Source organism: Adelges cooleyi, unplaced genomic scaffold (genome assembly GCF_023614345.1).
Source record: "Adelges cooleyi isolate 19-005CV unplaced genomic scaffold, UGA_ACOO_1.1 ACOO_flye_CR_arks_rails_tigmint_CR_PRNA_9, whole genome shotgun sequence".
Taxonomy (NCBI): Eukaryota; Metazoa; Arthropoda; class Insecta; order Hemiptera; family Adelgidae; genus Adelges; species Adelges cooleyi.
The window spans coordinates 1,182,684-1,200,897 of record NW_026096579.1 but is presented as its reverse complement, the minus strand read 5'-3'; the positions used below and the strand labels follow the sequence as shown (position 1 = coordinate 1,200,897).

Sequence of the window (18,214 nt, the reverse complement as noted above, 5' to 3'; positions counted from 1 at the left end):
TTTTTATTTTTATTAAACTGTTCATTAGTTATGACTATGTTAAGATACTACATTTCCTCTTAATAATAATCATATTTCTTCGGTTTGTCCAAAACCGGTAGCACATCAAATTCATATTTATGTTCGCATTGTCCAATTGGCGATAACATTCTAACAACTAGGAATTCACTATAAAATATTTTGAAATAGACAAAGGTTCTTATCTACAGATTACTTAGATTATAGGTTATTTATTATATCTGATTATGGTACAGAGTACGGTAACATGTCAAATTATTTGTACGCAATGTAATAAAACTACTCGTCTTTGTAGTAACGATTGAAAATAATATGAAATACAGTCAAAAACTCAAATCTTTATAAAGTCATAACAAATGAACAAATAAATGAAAATTCAAAACTCAAACGCTAACATAATTTTTAATTTTTTGTCTACTAACTTATGTAATTAAAAACATATGTTGCCATTAAAAAAAACAAAAATCCCCCATTTTGGCTTATAAGGATTCGTGATAAAAATTTTCAAAATATTGAAAAATGTAGTAAAATATGTACCTAAAAGTTTAGGAAAAAAATTGTTTTCAAAATATTTATATTTTCAGAGAAAATGAGTGTCTTACGTTAGTTGGATCACCCTGTATAAAAACTTCTATGAAACTTTTGTGTGTATATTTTTTTTAAATTGCTCAATTTTACTGCCTTACCTTATAAAACAAAAATACTACACTTTACTATTATTGTCTTTGTTGTTTATTTACACGAATAAATAGGTAGCAAAGATGAGTATCAGTGATCCCTGGATCCAGAGTGACGGACAATCTCAATAAAGACTTTAGCCTAGTTACACTTAGCCTAAGTAACAGCATCATATTTTGATTTACAAATCGATCAAGTAGTGCAGGTATGTGTATAAATAAACACGGTTACTATATTTAACCCTTTTTTTTAATGACTTAAGTGGTACACTCTGAACTATGCAAAATATAACACCTAAATTATTCCATTTGAACGGCGCAATTTGTAGTGTTAATTACATATTCGAGATCATCTCGTCGATGATCTTTTCAATGGCAAAAACATATTGATAAATGAACCCCTTTCAGACAAGTTGGTTAATAGATGTAGTATTATACCTTGCCTGTCAAAGTGATTTTAAAACGCCTACAATAGAAAAGATAAAGGACAATATTACTTGTGAACAACTAGGCGTTGTTGTTATATTTCGGTGAGTATTGTGCAAACGATGAATCACCAACATTGTCCGATAGATTTTTTTTTCGCAAGCAATCCAAATGTGTGTTTAAAATATTGTCATAGCACGTCAAGTTTTTGAGAAAATAAATTTTTAAATCGACAAAAACCCCTAAAAACCCGCTATTTCAAAAATGAAAATTGTTCTCATCAAATTAAACCGCTATAAAAAAAAAAAAACATGAGATAATAAACACCCCATAAAACTTATAGCATGGATCCTTGACGGCTTACAACCCTGAAGTTACTAAAAAAATAAATATAAAATAAAATACATTGACAAAAGTAAATATTTTTTGGTTTTTTGAGTTGAGCCTTCTGTCTATTAGCGTTATCCAGGAGACAACACATGGAGTTTGACTGATTAGTCTCCCAAAACATGTGTGTGCTTGTGTACACTGTTTATAAATGGTCAAAAAAATGTTTTTCAATTTTAATAATTTTTAAAAATAATTAAAATAGTGTCAACATTTAATAGTTGCTGGTAAAAATTAAAATTAAACCGATTTCACATAGTCAAATCTGCTAATTTTTTTTGTTGATGTTTGATAATCTGCTCCCGTAAAAAATGGTTCTTTTTCCAATGTTTTTTTTACATGGTTTTGTTGCATTGCTTCGTATTTTTATGTAGGTATCTGACTGTATGCCCAGAAGAGTGCCAACAAGAATAAAAATATTCGGATGTCCTGGGTGAAACAATGCATTTAATTTTGCATGAAAACTTTCACAACTGTTAGTTGTCCGATTAGTGTTTGCTGACAAATCACACCAAATTTTTAAGGGGAAACTGTCCAACTTCATTGTCAATGTAATTATCTAAAATGTAATCTGTGAAACTGTCAATTCAAATCACATCACATGGTTCACCATCAAATCTTCCGTGAAACATTCAACTATGTCATTTTCGTTTGAAAATGGAAACCCGAAAAAGTACTTGAGATATCTACTTTTCTCCGAATTAGACTTATGTTCTTTAGACAGACCCAACTTCTGAATTTTTCGCCACCAGCTTTATTTTACCAACACCATTTTTCGGGACTCAATTCAATATAGTCCGTCCAAATTCCCTACTAATAATAGCAAAGGACACTATGCTTACGATCTTATCTACGTAATAAAATCAAACATATTAAGATAATAAACAGGACTCAATTCAAATAACTAAAAGTAGGATGGACTCAATTTGATGTTATCCGTTTAGACGATCGTTTTTTCTCAAAAAAAAAATTGTTTTCCAAAAATTAAAATAAGTATTTTTTTAAGGTAAATAATGGCTATCACAGTGTGTCCGTTCTACAAATAATTTTCAATAATATACGGTAATTTTGCGTTCCCATAGGCGGCGGCACGTGACGGGACGCCCGGCTGGGACAACGGAACGGGGCAGGCGGTCGGCGCGACCAGGCCGCGGCGCGCGCGGAAAGCTCACCAGCCCGTCGCGGCGGCAATATACTATTATCAAAAGATTTCATCGATTATTTAAAAAAAAAATGATCTATACTTATTCTCCTAAGATATCTAATAACGACCGAAAAATAACTTTCATTTTCAAATCACATAATTTATTTTTTTACACAGCATGACAATATTAGATAGGTTATAACAATACAAATTCATTTAATACATATTAATAAATTTTACATTTTAACAAAGTTTGAAGTACAACATCACACAGTCACAAGTACAACATAATTAAATGATTGAAAATAATTATATACAAAACATAAAAACACAAAATTATTTATATCTTAAAATATTATACAAGGTTAACATGTGTACAAGAAAAAGGATTACACAATGAATTTATATTCAAAGTGTAATCCTTTTTACGATATTTACATATTAATGTATATAAATATCACTACAAAATAAATACATGGTTATCAAATATTTTACGTTTACCACCACGCCGTAAACAAATATAAAGTTGGTGGTAGCTACCCATATGGAATTTATTTCGCCTTGCCGCCGCACTTTCCACTCAGTTTGTGGTTGCTTTTGGTCAAAGCGTCAACTTCGTTTTGTAGTGTTTGGACTTTATTCGTTAACATTTCCGCTTTTCTGTTATGAACTTTTTTTTCGGAGTCCATCTTTTTGCGAAGCTCAGTTTCGGCGGCGAAACGTTTTGCTTTCAGAACGAAAATCTATCAAAGAAAAGAAAAATTCAGGATGGAATCTCCTTCGTTCGTTCGAGCCCTACCGGAGCCGGTGTAAATTTCTACTTACCAATTTATCTTTCATAAAAATTTGCGCATCTTTTTGCTTCGACGTTTGTTGCATCTTAGCTAATTGTTCTCTTAGTTCAGCAATGGTAGCCGTGCAAGAGGCATGTGGGTCGACGGGTTTGTGCATTTTAAACGGCGGTGGAAGCGAATAATCCGGTCCACCGTCGTCGGATCTGCAAACATGAGAAAAACCAAATAATTTTTATAATAATTTTCAGAGTTAATCATCAACCGACCTTCCACGTTTTCCAGACAACGCTGGCTTCGCTTCAGCGAGGTGTCCCTCGAAGGACTTGAAGTCACTCATTTTTATTATAGGTAAAAATGAAAAAACAAAGGATACACAATTTATATATTATGCGAATAAATTATGATATGTGAAAACACAACCAAGACTAACGGAGTTGCTTAATATGTAACAAACCGTGGTTCCTAAGACACCGGCGCCTTGACGATCCGAATAATGACAATAATTCGATTACAATAATTATCAATATATACAAAATATACATCTAATCGTAGGTCTTTGGATATTTCACACAAACTATTTAAATGTTGTACTGTTTTATTTAAATTAAAGCTGTTATCAATAGTTGAACGTGAAAATAAATCAATATGAAATGTATCGACTAATTCCATACCTCTAATCATAGGAGAATTTCGAATAGTACATATTAAAAAGTATTTTGTTGTCTAAATATTATACATGGCGTTGCATCTGGGCCAGGACACATCATGTTTTAAAATTTAAGCGGTTTAGATTTTCTAAAAAAAACTATTTTAACAGCATTGGACCAAAGCGATTATAAACTAAATATTATGGGAGATTATAATATCACCTAATAAAAACAAATTTTAAATTTACATGAGTGCACGAGATTGCCAATGACATAAAAATGATTATTATATACAGCAGAAACATTTTATTTAGTCCATAACCTCTCAGTTCAGCAACACTTTATTTAGTCCATAACCTCTCAGTTCAGCAACACTGCTCTTTTATTTGTATTATGACTTGACACTTGGCCAGTTTATTTATTACTTTATTCATTGAAATATCGATTAAAGAATAAAATTAGCAAAATTTAATTAAAAAACTTACCTCCATCAACACCTGAAAGGTGACAAGTAATTTTTTGAATATATAAAAACTTCTATGAAACTTTTGTGTGTATATTTTTTTTAAATTGCTCAATTTTATTGCCTTACCTTATAAAACAAAAATACTACACTTTACTGTTATTGTCTTTGTTGTTTATTTACACGAATAAATAGGTAGCAAAGATGAGTATCAGTGATCCCTGGATCCAGAGTGACGGACAATCTCAATAAAGACTTTAGCCTAGTTACACTTAGCCTAAGTAACAGCATCATATTTTGATTTACAAATCGATCAAGTAGTGCAGGTATGTGTATAAATAAACACGGTTACTATATTTAACCCTTTTTTTTAATGACTTAAGTGGTACACTCTGAACTGTGCAAAATATAACACCTAAATTATTCCATTTGAACAGCGCAATTTGTAGTGTTAATTACATATTCGAGATCATCGCGTCGATGATCTTTTCAATGGCAAAACCATATTGATAAATGAACCCCTTTCAGACAAGTTGGTTAATAGATGTAGTATTATACCTTGCCTGTCAAAGTGATTTTAAAACGCCTACAATAGAAAAGATAAAGGACAATATTACTTGTGAATAACTAAGCGTTGTTGTTATATTTGGGTGAGTTTTGTGCAAACGATGAAACACCAACATTGTCCGATAATTTTTTTTTTCGCAATCCAAATGTGTGTTTAAAATATTGCCATAGCACGTCAAGTTTTGAGAAAATAAATTTAAAAATCGACAAAAACCCTTAAAAACCCGCTATTTCAAAAATGAAAATTGTTCTCATCAAATTAAACCGCTATAAAAAAAAAAAAACATGAGATAATAAACACCCCATAAAACTTATAGCATGGATCCTTGACGGCTTACAACCCTGAAGTTACTAAAAAAATAAATATAAAATAAAATACATTGACAAAAGTAAATATTTTTTGGTTTTTTAAGTTGAGCCTTCTGTCTATTAGCGTTATCCAGGAGACAACACATGGAGTTTGACTGATTAGTCTCCCAAAACATGTGTGTGCTTGTGTACACTGTTTATAAATGGTCAAAAAAATGTTTTTCAATTTTAATAATTTTTAAAAATAATTAAAATAGTGTCAAAATTTAATAGTTGCTGGTAAAAATTAAAATTAAACCGATTTCACATAGTCAAATCTGCTAATTTTTTTTGTTGATGTTTGATAATCTGCTCCCGTAAAAAATGGTTCTTTTTCCAATGTTTTTTTTACATGGTTTTGTTGCATTGCTTCGTATTTTTATGTAGGTATCTGACTGTATGCCCAGAAGAGTGCCAACAAGAATAAAAATATTCGGATGTCCTGGGTGAAACAATGCATTTAATTTTGCATGAAAACTTTCACAACTGTTAGTTGTCCGATTAGTGTTTGCTGACAAATCACACCAAATTTTTAAGGGGAAACTGTCCAACTTCATTGTCAATGTAATCATCTAAAATTTAATCTGTGAAACTGTCAATTCAAATCACATCACATGGTTCACCATCAAATCTCCCGTGAAACATTCAACTATGTCATTTTCGTTTGAAAATGGCAATCCAAAAAAGTACTTGAGTTATCTACTTTTCTCCGAATTAGACTTATATTCCTTAGACAGACCCAACTTCTGAATTTTTCGACACCAGCTTTACTTTACCAACACCATTTTTCAGGACTCAATTCAATATAGTCCGTCCAAATTCCCTACTATAATAGCAAAGGAGACTACGCTTACGATCTTATCTACGTAATAAAATCAAACATATTAAGATAATAAACTGGACTCAATTCAAATAACTGAAAGTAGGATGGATTCAATTCGATGTTATCCGTTTAGACGATCGTTTGCTCTCAAAAAAAAAATTGTTTTTCAAAAATAAAAATTTAGTTTTTTTTAAGGTAAATAACGGCTATCACAGTGTGTCCGTTTTACAAATAATTGTCAATAATATACGGTCATTTTGCGTTCCCATAGGCGGTGGCACGTGGCGGGACGCCCGGCTGGGACAACGCGACGGGGCAGGCGGTCGGCGCGCGCGGAAAGCTCGCCAGCCCGTCGCGGCGGCAATATACTATTATCAAAAGATTTCATCGATTATTTAAAAAAAAAATGATCTGCCGCCGTTACATACAGTTAAAGGATTATTTTTAATCAAATTAAATAATTTGTGCAAAAATCGTTGAGGGCTCGGTCGATTTTTTTTTTTTTTAGATACCAATCGAGTAATGATAATTGTATAGAAATTATAATTTAAAAAAAAATACCCTTTAAAGCGCTCTGTTTTTTTTTTTTTTGGTAGGTGGGCGCACTTTTGTTTAACACAACCGTCGAACCGTTTGATTTATTATCGTTGGACTGTTTGAATTTTGAATTTCAATACTTTTGGAAATTCAGCATAAAAAAATTTCCACGTGCTAAAAAAAAAAATATATATATATATTTCAATTAATCGCTTCTGTCTAAAAGCGGGTTTGATATATATTTTTAATGATTGATATACAAAAAAAAAAAAAAAATACTGATAAAATGTTCCAAAGCTTATTGAAAAAACAATAATTGTATCAAAATGATATACAGGGTGATCGATTTAACGACAGACAAACGTTTTCTTGAAAACGACTTAAGCTGTTGGTGCTCTTGAGCCGGATAACTGCTGAAACTCAATTATTTAAAAATAATCTTCTACCTTTTGGAATACTAACAATATTCCTTACCCAAATTGTTGACTGGCCGATTATCAGTTTTACAAAGTACCTAATTATTGTCCAGCGCAATATATACATGTAGTTAGTTAGATGTGTTGCATTTTCTGTCATTTTCAACGAAACAAAAACGTTGGAAAAATCATTAAGTATTGCTTAATCATTGAGTAATTATTTTATTAAAAATGAATATATTTTTAGGATACCTGTTGATTTTAATTTGAATAATGTGCACAGTTTTACATTTTTATTTTGGTGTTTTTTCTTGGTTTTTTGAATGGGAAGGGGTAAAATTTTTAAAATGTTCACTTAATGTAATACCTTTCAGGTAGGATTTTTGAACCGTAGACTCGCAGACTTTCTAATTGCATTGGTCGGTAGACAAACGATGACTAGCCTGGATATTCCCTCGGGAACTGCTATATCGGTTTAATGAGGGTTCAAGAGACACTGGGCAAAGTTCCAACAAGGGATAAAATATTGAAAATTGCCATTCCACGGCCGTCGACATTAACCGGAAAGGCCGGGATTTTGACCCAAAGCCAAACATTTATTCTTCTCAAAGCAGAAAACGAACGTTTACAAGTTACAAAAATGGAAATTGATAAATAACATTGAATAATAAAATAATCGACTCTGCAAAAACCTTATGGTTTTTTTGTGTTAAACATTTTTATAAGCAGATGTGTTAATACATAAACAGTACGACCCTCTAAGCTTCCCCTCCTTAATTGCACCTATGTTTATATCTAATAATTAATACATTAATACAATATATAATATCTACCTACACATTAACTATGATATTAATTAATCTTATTATCTATCATGTTATGTAAACTGAAATCTTCAATAATAAATAGTCATATTCGACCGTCGAGCTAACATTTTACCTCCTATTAATTGCTATGCAGTAATAATTAGGCAATTTTTTTTTTTGTACAATAATACTCATAAATTATAATGTACGGTAGGCCCCGTGCAAGAACTTCTCAATAATAACAAGTATATACAGTTATACATGGTTTATTTAACACATTTTTACATTGGTATTTTTAGAATATTTTTACATTTTTATAAGCTGTACATTGAATAAATAAAAAACACAATCTTAACGAAATTCTTGTGGCCGTTTTTTTTCTTCAAATATGTCATCGTTGAAACGTCCGCCGCCGCTGGGGCGGATTTCCACGAGTCTGCCGCATAGATCCGGCTGAACGAGCGGTGGCACGGGCCGGGTTGACTGCGAGGTCATCGGTGATGTCTGGCAGCATACACCCGCAACTCCGGGAACTTCCGCCGTGGCGTCCGCCGAAACCACACGTAGTCTACGACCGTATGGCTGAAAAAAAAATCGTTTATCATCAGTTACGCACTCTATTGTCGAGACCATTGATAACCAGTTTTTTCTCATCAACCACGAGGACGCGGACGACGTTTGGTTCCAGCATGACGGCGCCACGACGGACGTTCCGCACGAACGGCTCGAGGGCACGTGTTTATCTCTCGCAGAGGTCACGTTAATCGGCCCAGCCAGACGTTTTCCGGAGATGCGCAGGTCTATGTCACCGCAATCGCCGGATGCCCTCAAAGTCGACACGACCCAAGCCATCGTGCTCAAGCTCAGCCGGATCCGTGCGGGGGCAGAGTCGTTGAAAATCCACCTGTCGCATCCCCGTGCCACCGTGCGAAGCCGCGGCCGACGTTTGAACCATGTCATATTTCATAAGCAACTGGCCTTTCAAACAGATCAAGAATTTCGTTAAAATCGTCACAAACATATTAATACTATGGATAACTTAAAGCTTGACATCGTCGACGCCCAAAAGCAGTGTGCTCGTCCGAGTGCGAGCAACCGAGTGCGAACAACCGGTTGTCAATTGGTTGGTCTATGATTACATAACTCAACGCTCACTGAAATCATCAAGGGGTAGTAGTTAGATTAATTGCGAGGCGTGTGTTATAGTCCCTAAAAAAAAAAAAACTGCTATTATTTGTATTTTCACTTACCGCCTTTATTGGCCATCTGCACGTTCCTAGGGCGGCGGCGGGGACCATTTTCGAGCTGGTACAATGCCGTTTGGGTGCAATTTAAGCGATGCGTTTTTTTCCCTAATTTGAACTTTAAATCGTTTAGCTCGTCTGTCTTTATCTCCATCTCGCCCAAGTGTGCCGATTCTCTTTTTTTCATTTCTTTCTGCAGTACTTGGTATTTGTTTACTATGTCGTTGTACTTTGACTCAAGATTCTCTTTTTCTTCTTGCAGTTTTTCCAATTTGTTTAATATTTCGTCGTAGTTGGATTGTAGCTTTTCATTTGCTCCCTGCAGCTTTTGCCATATCGATTCTAACATTTTTTTTTCTCCCTGCAGCTTTTGAAATATCGATTCTAGCAATTCTTTTTCGCCCCGCAGCTTTTGAATTTGGTTTAGTATGTCTGCGTTATTTGATTCTAGCTTATCATTTTCTCCCTGCAGCTTTTGACACATCGATTCTAGCTTTTCTTTTTCCGCTTGTAGCTTTTGACACAACGATTCTAGCTTTTCTTTTTCCGCCAGTAGCATTTGAATTTGGTTTACTACGTCGTCATAACTTGATTCTAGATTTTCTTTTTTTGCCTGCAGGTTTTGACGTATCGATTCGAGCTTTTCGTTTTCATGCTGCAGCATTCGCATTTTGTTTACTACATCATTGTAACTTGACTGTAGCTTATCTTTTTCTTCATGCAGCTTTCTCATTGCGTCATTGCTATTTGAAAGCACTCGCGCCCATTCGTTGTTTAAGTTGTCGATTTCTCTTGCGTGCTCACGACGCAATCTCTCATACTCCGCGGCGTACTTTGCGGCGCATTTCCTCTGTTTATAGTTATAATTATTATTATTATTTAAGGAAGCACCGAGGCATTAGGGTAGGTTTACTGGACTGTCGATACTTACATTGTAATAGAGAAAACCAGCGCCGGTCACGACGCCGCCCGCTAATGCCGCCGCAATGTATTCATACATCCTTTAAAGACTTCGGTAAACTTGGAATGACTTGGAATGACTTGGAATGACTTGAAATGACTTGGATTGACTCGTAACAACAAAAAATACTTTCGCGTTGCGTGTCTGTTCGACGTCTGGTGAAACATTAGTTGTTTACTCGAGGTCGCTAACAAGTAATATTAATACTGAAATCGGCCAGCACAAAAGCCTAATAACTAAAAGCCTAACAACAGCTGTTATTACCTACACAGGTGCATATTGCTGTCGACCGAGTAATTAGTGCTGAACCGATGGATTTACGATTGGAAAAATAGACACATACCGTAGACACAAGCTGTAGCACATATTATATCAAACCCTTCGACTAGCATATACATGCATTTGTCGTCCCCTGAGATCTTTCCTTTGTCCGTGGCTCGACACCGTCGAGTGGGGCCAGTAAGACAACATTTTGTAGGCAACATTAAGCAACATCAGGCCGAGGCCCTGAGACCGGCGGAAGACGCGAAACTAGCAGGGTACGTCGTGGTTAAGCGCAGTAGTTTTAGTGGCAAATCGCGGCGCTAACAACCGCTGTTTCTTCGCGCGCCTGGCATCGTCGGACAGACCGTGATCTCGTGGATCTAACGAGGGATCGAGCGGCCTTCGATGCGCCCTAGCGGCTGAGAAATCCGGGAAAACTCCCATTTTCATTTGAAAATTAGTAATTTTCAGGCTTTGTTATTTTGCATAGCAACGGCCGCCGGCGGCCGGGTAAGTTTTTTGGTTTTGGCGGGTTTTCGGTCAAGGAGTGGATTTTTATGCCATTTTGACGTCGGCGACCTGTCTGAATCGCGCCAGAACCTTAATGTAAAGGGCTGGTGACCCTAAGACAAAGGGTAATGGCGAAAAATCGCGTTTATTGTTAGTGGGGCCGTAACATATGGGGTACAATCGACCATTACCGTACATGTTTTCTCAAAAAAAAAAAATGAAAAACCCTATCACCACTAAGTCTTACAACATAAAACCGTCGTAGTCTTTGCCCTTAAGTACTTGAAGGTTTTTTGGATTTTGAGCGACGATAGGTACGGGTTTTTTGTGACGTTTTTTTTTTAGGGCAAAGTCGTTTCGACGGCCAACTCATTTTTTTTTTTTTGACATCACCGAGAAACGCTGTCACGTCTTGTCACGGCTTTATATAATAGTACACAGTGCTTTGGTGTCGTTAAACGCCCTTTTACCGGTACGGGGTGCCGGTCGACGGGGAGTTTTTTTTGTTTTGTCGAGCTCACGAGTACTTAAAACCTAAGTCCATATCTGTTATCTTTGCCGGTGTGTTAGGCTGATCGGATCACTGTAGTTATTCTTATAAAGAGAAAGAAAAAATTGTGTAATATAAATCCGCTGACGATAATAGATTTTTTTTTTGTCTAGAAGCCGATAGGTCAAGTTAAATTGATTTTTTTTGAGGCTTCAAATGTTTCTAACCGTTGAAATATAAATTAAAAAATTAAAAAAATACAAAATAGGTAGTTTTGTCTGAGTCGATTCGAACCCGAAACCTCTTGATTATTAGTTCAAAGTGTTAACCGTTACGCCACTAAGACATACTTACTTTAATGGGTAATTGTTTGGGTATTTAACGTGGAACCGTTTAACTTCACTCAAAAAAAGTTGACATAAACAAATTTTAAAAAAATATTGAAGTCATTAATCGAGAGGAGTTTGCATACTTACACACGGACAGAAGAAATATATATATATATATATATATATACTTAATGACGTCAGCACTGTGAACGACCCCTGCCATAAGACATGTCCATGTAAAAAAAAAAAAAAATGCAGTCAGAACGATTGAACGTGGTAACTAATAAAACGAACCCCAATCAGAGGGTGGACAAGTAATATAACAAAAATAATTTGACAAAATTGAACTTTTTCTTATTTATTTTCAAGTAAATGCATAAATGTCGCGGGTACGCCGTCTTTAGGTCAGAGAATTCGGTCAAGGTGGCTTTAAACTAGAATATTATGAGATAGGACAAACTAACAAAATATAATATATTTAAAACACTGACAAGATAAGAGTGCACTCTATATTCGAGAGATTAAACAAACAATATAATGTATTCCGAATGCACGACTCGGTCATGATCTGCCCTTATCTAACTTTTGTAGACTTTTATTTTATGGTCTCGCCCCATTCCGGTTTAATATTTTCCGGATCGTTTCTTTTTTTTACGATGCTATCAATATACCTGTTTATCCCTCCTTCTCTCTCTCTCTCTCTCTCCAGCTCATTTGCTTCCACGTACAAAATGACAATATTTTAGGTATAATATTTTTAAAAAAAACTGAACTGAAAAATGTCCGTTATATGGGTTGGAATGCAGTATTGTCCAGTATTGATTCGTTGTCTAATTTGCTTTGGTCGTTCATACCAAACGATACCTATTCAAATAGATATATGAATTATGACTATATAATATGAAAACATTTTCGAATATTGATTTAGCAGGCACGTCGTCGACCCTAATTACTGTTGTAAAAAATTCCTAACCCGTGCTGCCCGACAAATCCCATTAGAGAACCCCAAAAGGATTTATTATCCGGTACACGGCTGGATGTAGACACTTTAGCTGCTTTTACTATTCCGAACACGACTCGAATAAATAGGATTTTTGTCTTTGGAAAAAGGCAAATTTGGATTTTCTTCAAATTGCGAATATAAATGTTATTTATTTTTATGTTTTACATCATTTATTATACTTCTCGTACAGATGATTGAATCACACATTTGTTTTGTATAATTGCACTATTTTAGAATTCAACCTGTAAAGTTGTAGGACTATTAATACACGTTAATGATTAATTACACTTATGACATATTACTGACATATTATGACTATTACATAGTAAAAAAAAATGTTGTTTTACTCGTTTACTAGTTTTTTAAATTCAAATGTTACAATTTTTATTTAAACCGCCAAAAGCCGCGAACAAAAAATAACCTATTTTGGTTGTGCTGGAATACACTTATTTGCTTATTTGCTCGGTTGGGTTTTAGTGAGTTCTGTGTATACAATCTGTCCAATTTCTCCAGCGCATGTGCGAGTGTGTGTTCCACTTCACTGAAAGTTTTCCCCTGCGCAGTTGTCGCTAAATCGTCGGCATTCAGGAAACGACGAGTAGTTCCCATAATGGTCTGGTCATTTGTATAGACATTAAAAAGTATTGGTTATGAAATGTATTAAAAAAAACATTTTTGGGTTTTTAAAAAGCTCGGAATTTTAACAGCTGATTAAAAGCTATCCGAATAGAATAAATAATAATAATGGCTTTTTAAATCATTGTTAGGTATTATTGGTTGTTATTTATTATTATATAACAGAATTCAGTTTTACGTTATTCTTATAACAGTATTCAGTTTTTCGTTATTCTTATAACAGTATTCAGTTTTTCGTTATTCGTCATCACGTCTCAGCAACATACTCGATTTTGTGAAACATGATGTCACTTAAATTGTATGCGGCCGGCGGATTTGTGGCGGGGTTCGGTTGTGCCTACCTGGTTGACTATTGCTGCTCTCGGTGGTTACAATCCGTACGTATGAATTTCAAAAATATTTCATTGTCATACTTAGGGAAACGGTCGCACACACAACTCCGCTTGTCCAGGGCCAGCTGACAATCTTTACGTGTTAAGGTAAGCGTCCATATGTCCGCATCGGACGGGTCGTATCAATCGGATGTGCAATTTTTCCAGTATTGGCTATAGCACACTAAAATCCGTCCGATGCGGACTTGTGGACGCGCACCTTTAAGGCCGGGTGCAAGAAAACGATTATCTATTGAGTTTTTGGGCATACGTAAACCGCGCCTCGTTTATAATTTGGTTTAAAAAACGTATGTGTAAACTGCGCCCGAGTTTTTATCAAGTGGAAAAAGGTTAGTACCTACATGTAAGCTGCGTCCAGCTTCTCGTCATCGGTATGAAATGCAAACAGCGTCCGAATCAATACAATCACGGGAATATTAACATTTTAGGGTTTCTACCACTTTTACCAAATTGCATAAATTGCCATGACGAGGTTTCTTGTCAGCATGTGGAATTAGCATTGATAATGAGGACGGCAGATATCCGAGTGTTTTAGCACTCGCTCGCTATTTGGCCTCGGATAAACATACATGGATGTCGCTTTCATTTAACACAATCGTACATTATTATTATAATGTATATATATATATAAGTTTAATACAATATAATACAGGGTGGGCCACGGAAATAGGGACAAAAATAGATGGGTTTTTCTCAACATTGAATGGGAGTAGGCAGGTCTAGATAAGCTCATTCGATCCGTCAGATGTCATTTAGTTATCACTATAGCGCAGTGGAGTGTCGTTCACCGTGTGTTTGCGTACGACGCGTTTGTGAAAAACAATGAATCGATAGTTAAGGTGCAGCGTGCCCCCGCTGCCAACGAATAGGGTCAAAAATAGATAGACATAACTCAGTATATTTTAGATGTACAAACATTTTATTAATATTTTATGATATGTAAATGAGTGCCATTTCATTTTTTAAAAATTACATCAGACATATGACGGCCATCTTCTTTATAGCATGAAACAAGCCCGACGTTGAAATAAAGCCCGAATGCACGCCTTTTCACGCCTGTAAAAAACTAGATATTAGGCATTTAACAGGAGTCCCTTCTCACCCGACAACACACGAATCTCCCGCTCAACTCATGTTGGGTCATTCGACACAAACACTATTTGATTTATTAATACCAAACACCAACGAAGTAGTTATTAATAATCAAGTAACACAAATAAAAAACGGGGGTAAAAGAGACTTAAATTTAGATAAGGAGGATGGTGTGTTAGTTAAAGATTACAGAAAAACAGGTGAAAATTGGCAGAAGGGTACAATTACTGATAATATTAGTCATAATACTCATAAAGTAGTTTTAAATGATGGTTCTGACTAAGGCACAATGATAAGATATGACCACACGGTCAAAAAGAAAATGAGTTGTCTCCTGCTTTTAATTATTCAGACACGCCTAGTGTTGACCAAACAAACTCCATGCAACATATGGTGCAATTGTCTACCATACGCCAGTGCTACACCGGCACAACTTGTCATTCGTGTAATTTGGGTTTCATAACAAACATCAGCGAATATTATTATTTATATTAATCTAACTGTGTATAACAATGTCCATAATAAAAATAAGGAATAGGAGAGGAGAAATGTGACCGCCTTGGGGAACTCCAGAGGTAGTAGGAAAACGTGAGGATAGATGGTCGTTTACTTTAACTTGTTGACATCTGTTTGACAGGTAAGAGCTAAACCAGGATCGAAGAGGATCAGAGATGCCTATGGATTTAAGTTTAGAAATAAGGATTGAATGGTTAACAGAGTCGAACACCTTACTAAAATCAGTATATATATATATAACGTCTACTTGAAGGCCAATTTCCGTAGATTTTATTAAGTTAGATAGAAAACAAATCTAATTAGTGTCAGTCGACCTGCCAGATAAAAAACCATGTCGATTGGAGTCTAAGGTATTTTTAAATGTCTGTGCGAAAGTGGACATTATGAGTTTTTCTAAAAGCTTAGGAATTGGAACGATTTTTGCTTTTGGTCTGTAATTAGATACTATAGATTTGCCCCGGTTTTAAAATAATAGACACATTCTTTTAGGCCGACCGCGTCTACGCATGATACCTGTTGCTCCAATTGCGAAATATTAATATAACTTATATACTACTCTAATTAATACTAAATATTTCAGGGGTTCATAACAGTGTATCTGAGTATTTTATAAATTTTTTAATGATATCTAAGCCCGACGACGAAAGAGTGACACGTTTGCGAATTATTTAGTAGATTATTATAGTGTGAAGAAGTCAGTATCCACCTGAAATATGGCTCAAGCATCAGAAGAGCCATTTTTAACCATCAATGCATGCGAGTCATTCCATACCCATTTTAGTTCTAGTTTTTAAACAACTCATCCAAATATTTTTATGTTTTTAGAAAAATTAAAAGCAATTTTAATAGAAACATACCTACATTAAATTAAATAGTATAAATGAACCTTAACTTCACTCGATAAGAACTCGGGCGCAGTTAACATGTAACCTTTTTACACTTGATAAAAACTCGGTCGCAGTTTACATATTGTATGATTTTGTGTTTACCTGTGCCTTGGGCGCAGTTTACAATCGCCGATAAGAGATAAGTGAGATAATTATAGATAAGACCATATTATTAAAGATTTATTTTTCGGATCTAATTACAAAAAATGTATCTACTATTTGGTATAATAAAACAATAGTACAAATATTATGTTTAATTTTAAATAGGAATTCCAAAAAGTAAATATGAAGAGTTTATTACATTTTATTTTATTAGCAGAAGTAACAAAAAACTCTAAACGAATTTTATTATAGGTACTACCTATACTTACGACTTCAATATTTCTAATTAAATAACACATTATACTGATAGGAGTCGATTACTTGTATATTTTCCTCATAAACTTATGTATGCGAACAGGGATGTTCTTAGAATATAAGAACATTAATATTGATAGTTAATTTTCTTCTTTATACTTAGTCAGCCAAGGTAAACGGCCGTAAACCACGTCCAGAAAGTAATCATAATAATTACAACATACAATTTTACTTAAATTATTTCTATATATATTTTTTTTACATCCTAAACTTTTCTGGTACACTGATCAATATAATTACCGTGAAGTAATATAGGACTAGAAGTGGAATAACGGTACAATAGGAGCTACTTTGTTTTGTTATTTGATAGTTAGCAAACTAGGTATAGGTATAGGATTTGTATATTTTACCTTCTATGTACTTGTCTATTTTGCATGATTTTTCGAACCATAATTCATAAGGAGATTTGCTTACTTGACCCGAATCACCTGTGCGTTTTAACACAAACATTGCTAAGTTAACTGCCTCTGCCCACAATGATTTTGGAAAATTCTTGGAATAGATTTGTAATAGAAGAAAAACAAGGGGGAAGTGGCGGTGAATGGCTATTTTAAATATTTATAAATTATTCTCTTAATCGGGGCGTGTATGTGTGTATATTTACTACAAGAACTCACTTCCTGCCTCTAGACTTACTATTACACAGTGTTATAATATTGTATATAGTACATATCTTGTCGTGTTTTCTAAAAGGTTTGTTCGGTCGCTTCGCGACTTATTGAGCTTACAATTTTATTATATTTTTTCAACTAATTATACATGTGTTATTATTTATGTTAACCTAGGATGATAACCAAAACGCTAAGGCAACCTTACCAAACACACATTACGCTGAAGCTTCTGTAGAAAGTTTGGAACAGTCTTCTGAATATAAGGTAAGTCTCTTCTTCTTCTTGTTAGTAACATTGTTATTTTATGAATTAGCTGAAAATAATGTTATCATCTTTTAATAAACAAATGCAATGATACAGTGCCTATTTACATTTCCCCCTTTTTTTACAATCCATAAATGCTTATAAGCTAACCTCCTAACCTAACCTAATCTAACGATTGTACGCCCCAAAAGCTGTAGTAGTCTATTACAGTTGTAATAAAAAAAAAAAATATGCCAAAACTGGAGTAGAGAAATATTAAACCTCGAGTTGTTATTTACATATATTTAAATATTGTATTAATTAGCTTTTTTGCGTTTAGGGAGAAGAGAGACAATTAGACGAGGAGGTGAAAAAGTTCCCCCGTGCTCCAAGGCCGGATTTGGTAAGTCTAAAATACTAAAAAATTGACTATGGCCAAATTTTTTTTCCCCTTTTTTTACAATCCATAAATGCTTATAAGCTAATTTCCTAACGTAACCTAACCTTTTTTTTTTTTTCTTACATTATATCAAAGACTGGAGGGTAGCACAGATGTTAGTCATTTC

At 34.5% G+C, this 18,214-nt stretch overlaps 1 protein-coding gene across 1 annotated transcript; it reads right to left on the bottom strand.

The window, feature by feature from the left end:
* Positions 1 to 9,295: 9,295 nt before the first annotated feature.
* Positions 9,296 to 10,030, bottom strand: LOC126846127 (golgin subfamily A member 6-like protein 22). Its single transcript, XM_050585301.1, has one exon. The coding sequence runs from the start codon at positions 10,028 to 10,030 to the stop codon at positions 9,296 to 9,298; it is 735 nt and encodes a 244-aa protein (XP_050441258.1).
* Between the last annotated feature and the right edge of the window lie 8,184 nt (positions 10,031 to 18,214).